The sequence below is a fragment of the Nanorana parkeri genome, unplaced genomic scaffold (genome assembly GCF_000935625.1).
Source record: "Nanorana parkeri isolate BGI_ZX_2015 unplaced genomic scaffold, ASM93562v1 scaffold31, whole genome shotgun sequence".
NCBI classification, from domain to species: domain Eukaryota; kingdom Metazoa; phylum Chordata; class Amphibia; order Anura; family Dicroglossidae; genus Nanorana; species Nanorana parkeri.
Window position 1 is genome coordinate 1,209,038 of NW_017306299.1, and position 17,530 is coordinate 1,226,567.

The 17,530-nt window shown below is 47.0% G+C and overlaps 2 protein-coding genes across 2 annotated transcripts in view; one reads left to right on the plus strand and one right to left on the minus strand.

Moving 5' to 3' along the window:
• Positions 1–957, plus strand: part of XDH (xanthine dehydrogenase) — a 69,158-nt gene extending 68,201 nt beyond the window's left edge. Inside the window, exon 36 of the mRNA XM_018568341.1 lies at positions 876–957. Within this exon, the coding sequence (XP_018423843.1) occupies positions 876–926 (51 nt within the window). The 3' untranslated portion in view covers positions 927–957. The remainder of the gene's footprint in view (positions 1–875) is intronic.
• Positions 958–4,062: 3,105 nt separating this feature from the next.
• Positions 4,063–17,530, minus strand: part of LOC108796563 (carbohydrate sulfotransferase 14-like) — a 44,885-nt gene continuing 31,417 nt past the window's right edge. The window contains exons 6-7 of the mRNA XM_018568061.1: positions 11,265–11,425; positions 4,063–4,877 (exon numbers count right to left, since the gene is read on the minus strand). Coding sequence (XP_018423563.1) covers positions 4,063–4,877; positions 11,265–11,425 — 976 coding nt within the window. The remainder of the gene's footprint in view (positions 4,878–11,264; positions 11,426–17,530) is intronic.

The following is a 17,530-nucleotide window of genomic DNA, read 5'->3' on the forward strand; positions in this document are numbered from 1 at the left end:
TTATAAGCTAATGATGCCACCGGGGCCCAAAGTGGGGAAGGCCGCCCTCAGCTTCCTTTACTCAAGTTGCTTTTACAAATGAGGTGTCCTGGAGCCCCCGATTGCCTTAATAGATTAAAATGACACATTTTTAAGATTTGTCTGATTTTTCATTCTGTTGAGTTGGCCAACAAATGTTATAATACTCCAAACGTTCCGTGTTCTGAAATGGAGCAAAACGTTGCTATTAACCTTGACGTCATAATTCATGAGTACTGGGGTGCAGGGCAGCCGTCAGAAATGTTGGGGCCCCTTACACGGCTTTAGGCCGGGCCCCTCCCCCCTGCCGCTGGACACGGGCTTAGTGAGCTCTGGACGCAGGGCTTAGCGACGCACTGGACACAGGACCCACCTGAGAGTGACCCTGCAGAGCCCACCATAGATGCTGCACAGCCCATCTGAGACTGTCTATGGTGGGCTCTGAAGGGGTCTCAGGTGGGCTGGTCAGGGCTGCATCCCTCCCCTCCCTCCTTTCCTTCCTAGCTCCTCTTACCTGCACACGTGGCCTCTTCTGCCGCCGGACAGGCCAGAAGTGACGTCATGTCACTAACGTGACGTCACTTCCGGCCAGTCCGACATCAGGCGAGCAGCATCGCTGATGGGGCCCCGGCTTGTCTCGAAGCCGCTGGAGCGGCAATGCTGGGGCACTGCTAGGGCCAGGCCTCTGCCTCCTCGTGCTTCACTGTCAGCCGATAGTCATGTAAGGGACCCGGGCGGGCCCCCCAGGCTGCCCGGGCCCCTTACATGAGTATCGGCCGTACCCCCCTGATGACTGCCCTGCTGGAGTGAAGTCTATTGTATGTGAAAGCACAACTCCTATATTTTATTCTTCACAGTGTCCAGTGCCAGAACCGGGAACATTCAAACCATGGTCTGTGAGAGTATAATGGATCAGCTTACTGTGGAATAGACTACAGCAAGAAAACCTGAAGATTTAGTGGTTGGAAATCAGAACTAAACATTTTCTGCAGAATTTATGAACATTTTCTGTTATTCGGATGACAGCACTACGAGAAACAATCACACAAGATCAAGAGATAATGTAATATTAAAACGTTAGCATATGTTTTATGTAATAAATAATGGAAATTTGATGCTCAATGAACGGACCTTTTATCTGTCCTACAGCCCACCGCCAACAAGCAGAGAGGTAACATTGAGTGATAGCGGTCTGGTAGTCCATGAATGCATGAGCTGCAGGCTGGTGATGTGCGTGCTGCAAATCGCTCATGTACTGTATAGGATGTAGGGATTTTATATGAAAAAGAATACCACACTATCATTAAACAATAAGAACAAAGGTTTACCCGTTCATAGATTGGGGTGGAAAGTTCTAAAAAGTTCAATGCTTTGCAAATAATGTCTATTAATATTACAATACTGTAAAAATAGCATTATGAAATTTTAAATATATAACAAAAGTGAGCAGGGTGGAGAAGTGTGGGGTATATGATATAAAGCACAGTCTGCAGAATGGAATAGAATGGATCAGGGCCCGGCTGAGGCAGAAGAGTCATCCATCTTGGGTACTGTGCTGCAGGGCACAGTTGGGGTGGGAGCCTCTTCTACCTATACGTCGCCCGGCTGTTTCCCTCACTGTGCAGAACTAAATTGTTAAACTGCATAAAGGTTGATCTCTGCCCATGGTGATAGAGAGACCTTTACTTTAGGTAAATGTCTTATGGGGAACAAACAATGTATAGTTCCCATCCCAAGAAAATTAGAATTCTAGCTTTGGAAGTAGATATTCGGCATGGATGAATACACATACGATCGCTCTAAATATACTTGACTTATTAGAAAGTAGAATATCAAATGTAAATGCTTGTAATTTCATACATGTACTGAAGACCAATAGAGAGGAACCTTCTTGGTAGAGATGACAGTGTCTGCTTTATTACAACATGTTCTGGAAACATAAGACAGTAATTCAGGCACAGTGTGCACATATAAGCCACCAAAACTATTTTAGTTCAGGACAAATGTCCTCCTGTTTGCATATGTAGCATTTACCTGACACCCAGATGTCTGAGGTGGACCCCCAAAGGCAGGGAGGGCCGACATTTCACTCTCAGGGGCAGATTCTTAGCCAGTGAAGGAACATGTAATCATCAAAGTTGGACGCCAGTCACTTTAAGCGCCTTTTTACCAATCCCTTTAAATTTCCCCAGTGAAGAATCATTAGGAGAACAGGCTGACACCGGGCAATAGAGCAACAGCTGAACAGTGATAGGCATGAGATCCTCCATGGGAGAGTCACAAGACTTGATCCTGGGGTCCATATCAGCTCCTGGTACCTCCAGTATTCATAAGGCTTCTCTGGTTCACTCCCTGCCTTGGTGACCACATAGGCAGTGAAGGAAAATCTCTTCAATAGGGTCACAGATAGCATTAAAAGAATGATTAAATTGGCATTGGGGGGACACTTTTTCACTTAGATGTTCATATGAGATGACCCCATTTCCACTAATTCCAGCATTTACTTCTCTTCAATGACTCTCCAGCCCTGATGAAGGGTGAACCTTCAAACCCCCTGAAATGTTTTGGCTGTAACTGAATAAAACTGATTTCCTGGACTTCCAAAACCATGCTTGGCCCTTTCCTGGCCACACACCAGTCAACACGAGACAGGTGCCCTTTGCAGCCATAAATTCTTGGGAAGCTGCCTGAGAAAGAAACTGATCTTCAAGTCACCAGACCCAAATTACTGTGTAACAGCGGTCCAGCACCCCACACCAGTTTTTATGGAATTACTCTATATCCTCTAATTCCAGCATGAACTTCTCTCCAATGACTCTCCATTCCTGGTGAAGGGGGAACTTTCAAACCCCCTATAATGTGTTGGCTGTAACTGAATGTGACTTTTAATAAAACAGATTTCCAGGACTTCCAAAACCATGCTTGGCCCTTTTCTGTCCACACACAAGTCAACATGAGACAGGTTCCCTTTGCAGCCATATCTCTCTAGGGAGCTGCCTGAGAAGTCACCAGACCTAAGTTATTGTGTAACAGCGGCCCTGCCCCCACACCTCCTCCCAAATGGCAATAAAAGCCTGACAGTAAACTTTCCCCCACTCCGTAGTTGGGATTTAAATTACAAAATGGCTAATTGAACAATTGTACGAGTCTTTTTTTTTCTACAAAGGTGGAAGTTCCAGCACAGAAAGAAATAAACATGTTTTTAAGATTTGTCCTGGAAGTGATGATTTGTAGAGACCTTTCTTTAAAAAAAAAGACAAATCACATAACAAAAGGAAGCGAAGGAACAAGCCGTGCGGCTATGGAAGTGTGAAGAATCCGTTTTTGGTGCCAGCAAAACAAATTAACTTGCAACATCATTTCTGAGCAGTTTTTTTTTTTCATAATTTGTTCCACCTAAAAAAAAAATCTTTCATAATGTAACAGTCCTAACCCCATATCATGGAACTGTTTATAATAATAAATAACATTACCAATACAGTAGTACCTCGGTTCACGAACTTAATTGGTTCCACGATTCTGGTCAAGAACCGAATTGGTTGTGTACCGAATCACATTTTCCGATAGGGTTAATCCGTTCTGAACCATATGGAAAAAAAAAATGTAACCACAAGTTTATTTTTACCACCATTCTTGCTCTGCACATTCTTGTCACCTTCAATAACGCTCTGCACATTCTTGTCACCTTCATTAACGCTCTGCACATTCTTGTCACCTTCATTAATGATCTGCGCTTTCTTTTTCCCACTATGCTTGCTCTGCACTTTCTTTGGAGCCATGCTGGATTGAATACATTAATACTGTACTGTACTGTGCTACAAAGCTCACAAAAAAGCTTCACAGTAAGTGTCCACAGCCCTGCCTGCGACCGCAATCTCGACTAGAGGAAGCCACGACCATGTGTCAGAGCGGGGAAGATGGTCACGGTCATGTTCGTCACCCGAGGCAGAGTACGCGAACGGAGGCAAAATTTTGACGAACTTCCTGGTCGCGAAATGAATTGTTCGTGAACAGAAGCGTTCGTGAACCGAGGTACCACTGTAATTATAATAATTTATCTGATCGTGACAAAGGACCATTCCACAGCAAACTGTTGTGTAGATTGAAGGCCACCAAGTCGCACCAGTAGGCTAAGGAAAGTCGGTTTATCAGTTGCTGGCTCAGTCCATGGAACAAGTTCTCCGCCAGCCATCTTGAGGTCAGTCTAGACTTGCTCCCGGAAGACCATGACCAATGTAGCTTCCCCGGCAAACCCAATCTCTGGACAATGTGATAAAGTTCAACCTCTGAAAAATCATACTTCACTATGTAGTCGTATCTGACAAAGCAAGGGTGACACAAGCTAACCGTGGAATCGGAAGAAAGGCCGCCCTCTGCAACCTGCTCAATGAGCGTGTCATCAATAAACTCATCGAACGTTATCTCTCCGGCATGGCCGTCCATGTACCTAGATACGAGCCTTTCATACGGGTCCTTGACAAAGAGGACCTTGGTGAAAGTTTGAAGGACATGCTTCAATGCGGAGGGGTTGTGATCGCCTAGTTTGTTGGGGAACGTCTGTGGTTTATCATCATCGATGAGTGGGCCCTGTATGGTCTCGTTGACCCTTTCCTCCATATGTCGTATCATCTCTTCCCAATCATCAATGGCCAGATCGGGGGGCTTACAGTAAACCATCAGCAGTTTGGGGCTCACAGCCAAGGTGGACAGTAGCTCATCCGCCTTTTCTGATGCATTCAGCTTGTTCAGTTCTGGAAACTGGTGACAAAAGTTTCTCAATGTCCTTTTTCTGAGCTGCTGAACGTGAAGGAACGTGTCGGGGGTAATGGACGGAGCCTTCGTTTCCTTCTCAATATCTCCTGAAGATGGAAGAAAATTAATGTAAAAAAAGTCACATTCTGAACACAATAGTTTTTGCAAATGGAAGGAACAGTGTTTAGAGCTGAAGTCCGGCCTTCCAGAGTTCACATACAAGACTTAAGGGAAGGCCGGAGTTCACATGTAAGACTGAAGGGAAGGCTGGAGGTCAGATATAAGACTTCTTATATCTGACCTCTGGCCTCCCCTTCAGTCTTACATGTGACCTCCGGCCTTCCCTTCACTCATATATCTGACCTCCTGCCTCCCCCTCAGTCTTGCACGGTTGTACCGGCTCCTCTCCTGGACTGACATGGCTTACATTGATGTCACAGCACACTGCGAGCTTCTCACAATATGCATTGGAAGCTGCAGGAAGTCAGATATAGCCCAACTCATTTCCTGGCTGGACGTCCAGTATCATCTAGCCTTGAGGGAGGCAACCTCAGCACTCCAGCTGAGTGCAATGAGTCACAGCCACAGACATGACTCCCGGAGGCAGAGGCATGATAAGATTTGCAGTTTTAACATAGCTGGAGTGCCGAGATTGCCTTCCCCCTGAAATACCCCTTTTCTTCCCAGCCTTACTGTCCATGGCTTTCATTCATTGGATTTCAGTTTATTGAACCATGGAAGCTTGGCATCACATGTGGGCGTAACCCAGGGCAGTAAGCCTAGAAATGGCCATTTCTCCAGACTGACATCAACCCATCAAGGCAAAACCCATCAGCAAAATCGTATCCCTTCGTTTTGGATAGAGTGTGAGGAGTTGCCACGTTTTTATTGTTGTCTATGTCCCCATTGGGGAGATTGGCCCCTCTATTTGTCCTGGTGACTACTGTTGTGAGACAGAAAGTGATGGACAATTCAAAATCTTAGAGTTGTCATGAGAGGAAGAGGTGAGGAGAAATCTTCCAATGATGATACATTTTCCGGTGACAACTACTGTATGTACGATGGGAATTCTTCTTACTTTCTGACCTTTTTGTGTCTCCAAGACAGGAAGTGTGTTGAAATCTCCCTAGTGGGACACAGATGGCAAAAAATACTGATAATTAAATCCTATCCTCCTCTATCCAAATAAAAAAAAAAGTTATGGCTATACACACATTTTGGTGTGTTTGGTCCGTGCTCCACTGGATGGCGAGGAGGCACCATAAGTTGGGACCACCAATAGGAATGAATGCGGATGGGGTTGACGGGGTTGTACATTGCAGAACGTAGGATCGGAGATGATGGTAAGTATTTAGGAACTATTGAAATAACTGAAATCCAATGAATGAAGGGACGAGCCAGGGGCAGTCAGGCTGGGGAAGAAAAGTGTGAGAAGATGCTGGATGTCCTCCAGCCAGTAAATGAGATGTGACTTCCTGTAGCTTCTAATGCACATTGTGAGAAGCTCCCAGTGTTGTCACCAGAAGTTCAGATTCGGCTTGACAGCGGTAATTTGCTACGTTAAACACGCCCCAGTTGTCTGTATACTCCAGAGATAGATATCAGAACTTTATAATACACACGAGAGTTTGGACGGAATATTAATTTCCCCTCACACCCCAATAATGGCGCCCTTGTCTTGCTGCGGGTGTGTCTCGCTGTGTTTCCACTATGACACGTCCCGGAATGTCTCTGATAAGTCGGTGAAACTGGAAGAATTGCTCTTCTATGCTGTGTGGATCATCACACGTGCAAGTTGGGTTAGTCACCTGACAGAGAGAACCCGCACACGACGTACAGCACACACAGCGATGTTATAATGTCACAATATGAATCATGACCTGAGCTGTGCACTCCTAGTACAGTGTGCACAACCTCCTACTGTACATTGTGTCTGAGGTCACACGGGACATCGCAACTTATCATATCACAAACAAAATCCTCACTGTGCCAATCATAGGAAATACACTACCGGGGCACTCCGCCCACAACTGCGACTGCAGGATTGGGGAAATGGTTTCTTATACTTCTTGGGAACGCTATTAGTGGCAGCTCTGTGATTGAGTTCCCAAGTCTAGTCATCTGAGCGGACATTACAATGGGGGTCCTCGATCTCCTCATTGAGTTTTTAGTTTATTTTATTTAATCAAGACACAATGCTTGACATAGTAGGTGACAGTGGCCCCTGTAGCAACAAAGTTGCTAATGAAGGGTCCTTTTATGCAGTAGCCACATAAGTATAAACAATGCTGAAGGCTTGTTATTTCAGGAGTTATATAGGTATATGCCAGGGGTAGGCTAACATCAGCCCTCCAGCTGTGGTAGAACTACAAGCCCCATGAGGCATTACAGGACTCTGACAGCCACAGGCATGACTTCCAGAGGCAGATCCACAATGGAATTTGTAGTTTCACCAAAGCTGGAGTGCTGGAGTTTGCCCACCCCTGCTATATACAAAGCTACACTGCTCCTGTAACTCAGACCAGGACCCAGCTGTACCCAGGTGGATCTTCAGGTATACTGCCCTGGGGGGTTTAACACATTTTATGGCCAAAAGTTTGTGGCCACTTGTCCATAAAACCTATATGGGCTTGTTGGACCTTTCAAACCCATGGCCATTGCTTTGGAGTTGGCCCACCTTTGCGATCCCAACAGCCTCCACTCTTCTGGGAAGGCTTTCCACTAGATATTGGAGTGTGTCTAGGGGAATTTGGTCCTATTTTGCCAAAAGAACATTTCTAATGTCAGGCAGTGGCGTCACAAGGGGGATGCGGGGGGTGTTGCCCGCACCCGGGTGACACCATTGGAGGGGTTTACACCAAAATGACTGACAGTCATTTTGGTGTCACCCCCCCTCTGAAAAGTCTCAGGAGAGAGAGGAGGGGACCCGACGGCAAACCTTATCCCGTCGCGTGACTGTCCCCTCCTCTCTCTGCCGGCGTCCATCACCAAGATGGGCAGGGTTTTACATTGAAGAACTTGGTATCGGAGATGATGGTAAGTATTTAGGAACTATTGAAATAACTGAAATCCAATGAATGAAGGGACGGGGCATGGACAACGAGGCTGGGGAGGAAAGTGTGAGAAGATGCTGGACGTCCTCCAGCCAAGAAATGAGGTAAGTTCTAGCTGACTTCCTGCAGCTTCTAATGCACACAGTATTGTCACCAAGAGTTCAGTTTTTGACTTGGCAGTAGCATCTTGCTACGTCGGCGAGTGGGCGTGGTGACACCCGGTTAACGCTCCTGACCTGAGGTTGGGTGAGAAGGCCACAATTAGTGTTTCAATTCATCCCAAGGGTGTTCAGTAGGGTTGAGGTCAGGGCTCTGTGAAGGCCACTCAAGGTCCTCCACACCAAACTCATCAAACCCATGTGTCTTTATGGAGTTGGTTTGTACACAGGGGCACAGTAATGGTGGAACAGAAGGGTCTTCACCAAATTTTGACCACAAGGTTGAAGAACAATTGTGCTGCGTGGTGAAGTATTAACCGGACCCGTCACTGGAGACACCAGAACTCCATTTGGAGGGAAGTACTGTTATATTTGACCAAATGTGTTTACATCAGATTTAGTCCTGACCTTTACCCTTTACGGTCATATTGCACAATGTCACTAATTTACTTTCTGTGTTCATGTGATTATGAGCAACATAAGTGAGCATACAACACAAGCATGTACTGTATCATGGTGATGTATTGCTGACTTCCTCACGTGCCGTAGGATTCTGGAGAAGCTGGCACTTGGCTCACAGCTTGGGTTCACACTGTACAAGCGGTTACGTCATTGACATCTCTCTCCAAAATCTGGTCTGCCCTGATTATCATCACGTCCCTGGACCGGAGTGCCATGACTGAGGAGCTGGCCCGAAAACCAGGTCAGGGACGATTAGTCATACAGAAGAGCTGGGACTGTGCCAATGAGGACAAAGGGATTACCGGGATTATTTAATCAACAGCTAAAGAGCAACACACACATGAACCTTATAACACAAAGGCTGACAGGAACCGAACAGAAGGAAGTGCACAGACACGAGAACCTAACTTTCCCCTACAGGAACTTGTAGCAACACATAAACTGTATTGGCGAGGACAGGAATCTAAATCAGTACATGACATGATGAGGCCGGTGTGAAGCTTAGGCCTTGTTCACACCAAATGCAGAGCAGATCCGGTCAGGTTTCTGCACACGCACGCTAGTCTTTTAAATGTTTTTTTTTTTTTTAGTTTAACATGAGCTTTCAGTGCGTTCCAGGCATTTGCATGCGTTTTTGATGCGTTTGCAGATCCAGAGCAGATCCAGAGCAGGTAAAATAGGGCGTGCTGTGAACTGGAGCTCAAAATACCATTGGAATACATTGGATGCAGTTTTGATCCGGTCTGCAACTGCTCTGCTCTGCACCTGCTCCGCGCTTGGTTTGAACATGGCCTTAAAGTGTATCTCCACTTCTGTAGTCCAATTTGAGAAAACCCCTCTATATTTTTATTATGTGTTCCCATTCACACATCATAACGGAAAATAATTGGAAAAATATATATATAATATATTTATTTCGTACCTGTCATATGTTTCTTTGGTGGAGGCCTTTGTGCATATTCCAGGCCACTCTGAGCAGTTTGAAAGTGAAAATAGAGGGACAACTGAGGGGCAGACTGAGCTTCCTCTCATTAACATACACTGCTGCTAAGGCTTTAACCCTTTATGGAAGGAGTGGGCAAATGCCAGCCATCCAGCTGTTGTGGAACTACAAATCCCATGAGGCATTGCAAGATTCTCACAGCCACAGGCATGGAGTTTGCCTTCCCCTGCATTATTAGTACAGACAGTGTTCAAATCTAGTTCACAACTGATAATAAGATCTGCCAGCACAGTACAGACAGGGTTAATCACAGTAAACCTAACTTCCCACAGCCCCCTCCAACCCCCCTCCCAGTGGCGGAACTATCACCATAGCGGCCCAGACAGCCGCTATGGGGCCCGGGGCACAGGGGGGCCCTGCCAGGACGAGGAACAAAGGGGTCCTCCTGATGCTGTGCAGGCCGCCTTGGTCGCTATGGCATCGCAAGCTGCTGGCTGTCACTGGCAGCTGTGAGGAGGAACGCGCCGCTATTCAGATCACTGACAACCTGTCAGTGATCTGTGCAGCGGCGCGTTCCTCCTCACAGCTGCTGAGTCAGTGACAGCCAGCAGCTGAGGTGGACGAGGCCGGGGCCCGGCGGAGCCAGGGGAGGAGGTGGCGGGGCCCAGCGTCGGGGCCTTGTGACGAAGGAGGAGGCAGGGCCCGCCAGCGACCGTGGAGGACAAGGAGGCGGGGCCCAGCGGAGGACAAGGCTGACAGATAGAGAGAGAGGGAGAGAGAGAGAGGGGGAGAGAGAGAGGGACAGGGAGAGAGAGAGGGAGAGAGACAGGGAGAGAGAGAGAGAGGGGGGAGAGGAAGGGACAGGGAGAGAGAGAATAGATATACGCAATACATTGATGTAGGAAGCTGCTGCTGTCAAGTCAAAAGCTGAACTTCTGCTAATGTCATACAGAGGATCGTACAATTCAGTGTATATGTAACTTATTTAATTATTATTTTAAAATCATATTCCTCTGATTTCACTGCACACTGTGAGCTTCTCACAATGTTCATTAGAAGCTGCAGCAAGTCAGATAGAGCCCGCCTCATTTCCTGGCTGGAGGACATCCAGCATCATCTAGTGCTTTCCACCCCAACCTGACTGCCCCTGCCCCTTTCATTCATTGGATTTCAGTTCTTTCATTCATGGAAGCCCGGCAACACATGTAGACATACTGATGCAGCCTGTCTAGGAATGCCCACTCCTGCAGACTCATACTTCCCATCAAGGCATTATGATTTCTTCCTAACTCCTCCCAGGAGCCTGCCCACTGCTAGTATCAGGGCTGAAGGCTCGGCATCACATGTGAGTGTAACCTCGGACAGTAAGCCTAGGAATAACCACTTCTCCAGACTAACAGCCACCTATCAAGGCATTTTGATATTTGCCTAACTCCTCCCAGGAGCCCGCCCACTGCTTGTATCAGGCCTGGGAATAACCACTTCTCCAGACTGACATCCGCCCATCGGGGCATTTTTATATTTGCATAACTCCTCCCAAGAGGCAGCCCACTGCTTGCACCAGGACTGAGGATCTTGAGAGGAGTACTGTCATCAGTGGGCTCCGTGCTTCTCTATGCATGGCTGGTGGGAGGGGCCGGCAGGGTGCTGTACACAGCTTCCTAAAAACAGCACAGCACCCTGCCGGCCCCTCCCACCAGCCATGCATAGAGAAGCACGGAGCCCACTGATGACATCACTGGGGCTGAAATAGGATAACAAAAATTAAAAGGTTTAATTTACAAACTTCAATAAAAAATGAATGGGGGTGGGGGGAGGAGGATAAGGGAAGTCAAAATATAAGTAGCTTTAAATATTCAAGGAAACAGCAATACTCACTTGCCAGGATAGTGATAGTTTGCTGGAGCGGTGTCAGTTTTATCATCTTCATCCAGAAGAAAATGAAGCCGAAGACAAGGAGTAATATGACGATTCGTACTGAGAACTTCATTGTAAGTGTGCAGATGAGAAACTCCAATATCAGGCCGGCCGCCTCTTCCCTGATAAGAGGTGAAAGTTCTGTTTGTTCCCCCAGCTCACCTCTGTACTCACCGCCCCGGCCCAGCTCTCCTCTGTGATACAATGTAACAATCCCACACTGCACCTAACCGGATCTCATTCACCAGCATAACCCCCATGAGGATTATTGTCAGAGCTATTCTCTAAAGGGTGAGAGAAGGCAGGAGAAGGGAACAATCTATGACAACAAGTGAGCTGAATTTCCCCAGATCAGCTATGTTGTCCTAGATTGTTCCCTTCTCCAAACACTTCACTCTGTTAAATATTGTTTTTAGGACGTGTAAAACTAAAAATAAATCTGCATTTCCATATTGAATTGCCACAAGTTCTATCCCGCTCCTGATAACCAGATCCATCTAGAAGTTTGCAAACTCACTTATAGAAGATGCCCATAGGACGTACTTCCTCAATGCACTGACACAATTTCACTCGGCCCTGTGAATATGAACTTCCTGGTGTCACCACTCTCACAGAGCTGCCTTCTGAACTTCAGCTGAACGTCTGAACAATGTAACATTATCGCTGCTTGCTGGAAGCAATGCATGATGGGATATGTAATCTTGAGAAATGGAGATTGCATCACATCAAACAGCAGGGAAAGAGATGCAAAGTACACTGGGAATCCAGGAAGCTGTTGGAAGTGATGGGCGGAAGGCAGCACTAGGGCTGCAAGTAATGATTATTTTCATAATCGATTAGTTGGCTGATAATTTTTTCAATTAATCAGATTAAAATATATAAATAAATACCATCCTTAATTTAAAATGAAATACACAAATGTTACAAACATAAAGGTTACTTCAGAGTAAAACTGCATGCGCAATTTTTTGGAATCGCACTGCACTGGAACGCACAGCATTGTGGTACCACGCGTTCCAGTGCGGGCGATCACACTGTGGGTGGGAGGCGCGTCTGGGGTGCCGTTGAAATGTCAGGCTGAAACGGAAAATTACATTTTTTTCCCACCTTTTATAATTGTTTTTTGTAAATATTTACATCGCTGTGGCCATACAACCCTCCAATAAATGTTATTATATTACGTTCTTTGCCATTACTGGTGTTTGGTGTGTTATTTAGGTGGGAAGTCAGGGTTCCTTGGCCCTGCAGTCTGTCATGTGCTACCACCTCTGTCCACTAGATGGCACAATTGATCAAGGCTGATCTCCCTATTGGCATATTGCACATTGATCTCAAAGATTCTATAATGCATCAGCATTCCAGCGGCATGTGATAAGGGCTATACCTATTGACCGCTCACTTTATTTACACCTTATTGCAAATATTTTCATGTAAAACTCCCCAATAATTTTCAACCTTCAAGCCTTTTAATCTGCGATAATAATTTTTAAAGGACTGAATTTACAGTCAGTCCTCAGTCATCTACCACAATGACTGATCAGTATCTTATAGCGCTCTACATATCTTCTCATCTCGGTGTACAAATCTTCCCGTACATAACGTTAGTCAACAGAAAATGCTTCCTAGAAGTCAACACGCTCAAGAACGGCACAGGCACCAGGATTTATATAACTGTGCCATCTCTGAGCTGACATCTCAGTCCAGAGAGTAGACCCTGGGTGATGCCTGAACAGAGGTGGCGCTGTCAGGGTTTGGACTTTACAGCACAAGTAAATCCTGAGATGCACACAGCCTTTATTATATATGGACTGACACAGAAAGAGGTATGGTGCACCACACAACAGTCATCAACCATGACTGATTGGTATCTTATAGCATTCTCGACATATCTTTTAATCTTGGTGTAGAAATGTTCCTGTACATAACATGAGTTTACAGCAAATGCTTCACAAAAGTAATCTTAATACCACGACCTGTTAGACACGACTGAAGGTCAAGGCTGCAAAAACATGTCACAATATACAGCAACAATTTCATTTACAGAAAGGCTCCAAGCTTTCTGTGCCTTTGCCTGTGACTTGGCCTAGTCATCAGTCTGCTGCAGGCAGGAGGAGGCATTTCCTCAGTCTCCTCTCTCCCCAGTGATCAGACTGCAACATTGTAACTTTGTAACAAATGTGAGAGGCTGCAGCAGGAGCTGATCTGTGTCAGACATTTGTTAACAGAGCCAAGAACTGCACAGGCAGTAGCGTATCCAGGGCATGGCACATATGGCACATGCACTGGGTGCCACCACCTGATACAGCAGACCTTCACTGTCATTATTCAACCCTCACCGACCGCCACTTCCGGTTAGTTGCTAGGATGCCAGGTCATCCTAGCAACTAATCGGCAGATGTTGAATAATGACAGTGGACTGCTGCTCTCATTACTCAACTTCCAGGTTGCTGGTGGTTGGTTGTTAGGATGAAGGGCGGTCCTAGCAACTAACCAACTAACCAGCAGGGGCAGGGGTTGAATGATGACACCGGCAGTCTGCTGTCATTATTCAACCTCCGCCGCTGCTGGTTAGTTGCTAGGACCGCCCTTCATCCTAACAACCAACCAATGACGTGCTGTCAATGACCCGTCCTTCCCAACATTCCAATTGAGGTGCCTCCTGCTGCGTGTCCACCTCAGTCAGCCACCGACCCCTGAGCCCAAGTGAGCCAGTGCACACATAAGGGACACATAGGGGGGAACTCTATACTATAAAATAAGAGGGAACTCTGGGATGTCTAATGTAAGGGGGCACTGGGTACTGAGTCGCCATCATCCCCCTTACATCAGAGTCCCTATTGTCCCCCCTTGCATTAGAGTCCCCAGAGTCCCCCTTACATCAGTGTCCCCATTGTCCCCACTTGCATTAGAGTCTCCATCATCCCCCTTACATTAGAGGCCCCATTGTGCCCACTTACATTAGAGTCCCCAGAGTTCCCCTTACATCAATGCCCCCATTGTCCCCCCCCTTGCATCAGAGTCCCCAGGGTTCCCCTTTACATCAGTGTCTCCCCTTACATCCATGTCCTTAGGAATCTAATGGCAAAGGGGGTCCCTGGGGACGCAAATAAAAGGGAGGAGTCTGGGGATTCTGATGCAAGGAGAACTTTAATGTAAGGGGGGACTCTGGGCGCTCATAGACTTCTATGGGCTCATCTACCTGCGTCTCCTGGCTGGCACTTATGCAATGAAGACAATCTTGGGAGCAGACCTGACACTCATGGCTTGTAGATGGAGTAGGATGGGGCTTGGATTTGTATTGTTTTGCCTTTATCCAGTTTTCTTCTTTTAGATGTTTATGTAAAAAACTTGACATATTCCCTTTAGGATTTATTCATTGTGGAATTGTTGTCTCACATGCAGCCACTTCCACAACAACAGATAGAAATCTACCAAAAAAATGCGTTCTTCAGGCCGCCATGTAGGAGTATGGAGGGTGTAGTCGGGAAGCATTGAATTGACTCCCATGTCCTCCAGCTTGTGTTATTTTTAATTTGTCATAGCCGTTGGGACTGGATGTCTCGGGCTGTTTTAATTTTATGTTGATGATCTTAATTCAAAGCTTTGCTTAAAAATAATACTCTGATAGGTAACATTAGCTCTAAATCTTACTAAGTATAAAGATTATTAACATCAATTGATCAGACACCATTGTAAAGCATCAATGTACAATATACATTCCAATACCAAGTAGGGTTGCCACCTTTTCTTCAAGCCAACCCGAACACTCTAGCGCCGCACGGCAATTTATTTTTAGAACATACAGGAGAGAGCGAGGAGAGACAGCCAGGTGAGAGAGTGAGGAGAGAGCCAGGGGAGAGAGTGAGGAGAGAGCCAGGGGACAGAGTGAGGAGAGACAACCAGGGGAGAGAGAGTGAGGAGATTACCAGGGGAGAGAGAGAGGAGAGACAGCCAGGAGAGAGAGTGAGGAGATTGCCAGGGGAGAGAGAGAGGAGAGACAGCCAGGAGAGAGAGAGTGGGGAGATTGCCAGGGGAGAGAGATAGGAGAGACAGCCAGGAGAGACAGCGAGGAGAGAAAGAAAGGAAAGATGGCCAGGAGAGAGCGAGGAGCAAGCCAGGAGAGAAAGCATGGAGAGACAGCCAGGAGAGAGAGGGAGCAAGGAGTGAGCCAGGGGAGAGAACACGGAAAGACAGCCAGGAGAGATGCAAGGAGAGAAAGCCAGGAGAGACAGCCAGGGGAGAAAGAGAGGGGAGAGACAGCCAGGAGAGAGAGAGCGAGGAGAGACAGCCAGGAGAGAGAGAGGAGAGACAGCCAGGAGAGAGAGGAGAGACAGCCAGAGGAGAGAATGGAGAGACAGCCAGAAAAGAGAGAGAGAGAGAGGAGAGACAGCCAGGGGAGAGAGAGTAGAGACAGCTAGGAGAGAGAGGGGAGACACCCAGGAGAGACAGTCAGGAGAGAGAGAGAGGAGAGACATCCAGGGGAGAGAGAGGAGAGACAGCCAGGGGAGAGAGAGGAGAGACAGCCAGGGGAGAGAGAGGAGAGACAGCCAGGGGAGAGAGAGTAGAGACAGCCAGGGGAGAGAGAGAGGGGGAGACACCCAGGAGAGAGAGAGAGAGGAGAAACAGCCAGGAGAGAGAGGAGAGACAGCCAGGAGAGAGAGAGGAGAAACAGCCAGGAGAGAGAGGAGAGACAGCCAGGAGAGAGAGGACAGAGCCAGGAGAGAGTGAGGAGACACAGCGAGCAACACATCTGCCTGAAGCAGAACTCCTGTGCCCTTCAGGACTTATCTGCACCCTGTGTTTTAGACACCTCCTTGCTCCCCAAGTTCCAGCATCCCTCCGTGTCCCGTGCCGCCTCCATGCACTCAAGTTGGAACACCAGGACCCCATGGTTGCCCCTGTCCGCCTGACATTGTGACATCTTGACATATTGAATTAGTAAAATGGGTGTGGCCTGATAAAGGTTTACTGTTAACATTGGGGGAGGGAAAAAACTGTTTGCCTTTAGGCCCCGTTCACATATAGCGAATTGTCGCGCGATTTCCGCCGCGATATTGCGCATTTTTGCCGCGCGATATCGCGAGAAGTCGCCGGCCAATGTTATTCAATGGAGCTGTCTTAACTCCATGTCGCGCGTCGCTCGTCGCGGTCGCAAGTCGCTTCTACCGGACCCTTTTTTCGCCGGATTTTGCGCAATTTTACTTTTTTTCTATGGAGCCCGACGGGGAAGGTCGCGCTACCGTCGCTGGATCGTCGTTGGAACGTCGCCCCGAAAGTCGCCGACTTTGGGCCGTGCGGATCCGCTGAAAAAGGTATGTCGCTATATGTGAACGGGGCCTTAATGTCACTTTTAGACCCCATTCACACTGAGCGACATGCAAATCGCGCGACTTTGAGCGACATTGAGCGACGAGCGACATTGAGCGACATTGAGCGACGTGTCGCGCGACATCGCGCGACATCTTCCTATTGGGCTGTATGCAATCAGGAGCAATATCGCTCAAAATCGCTCTAAAAAAGGGTCATGTAGAAGCGACAAGCTACCAGCGACGAGCTACAAGCGATATTGAGCGATATTGAGCGACATTGAGCGACGAGATGTGAACAGCTACATTGAATTGTATTGGTGAAGCTACATAGAGCGATATAGTGCGGAAATATGAGCGATATCGCTGCAAAAATCGCGCGATAAATCGCTCAATGTGAACGGGGCCTAAAGTGGACCCCCCACCGCTCTCTTACTGTCCATGCTAAAAAAAATGTGTTTAGTCAAACAAATACAGTAGCAACTTGCCCACCTTGAACATCTAGACTCAGCAACCAATAGCCTCCAAGTCTCAGCATACTCTGCCATTCTGCATCTTCCAAAGCATGCTGGGACTTGTAGATGTGATGTAAGCATGCTGGATTCCAACTTTAATCAAAAATTCCAGATGTTGGTGTTGGACTTTTGGCCTTGTAGTTCATGAAAAGCTGCTTATCCGGACCCTGGTCTTGGATTATTAGAAACATTCTAAGTGAATAAAGACTCTTCTTCTAGAACACTCCGATCCCCTTTATCCTGTTTTCGGTCCAAACAGGAGCCTTGATTAAGTCGTTTATTATTGAATCTCTCATCCTGGCAGGAAAATAATATTAAGTTTTACAAGGGCATCAGGATGTGCATCTCTAATACACAAAGAAAGCGGGCCAAGTCCTTAAATATATACTGGTACTAAAAATAGGAC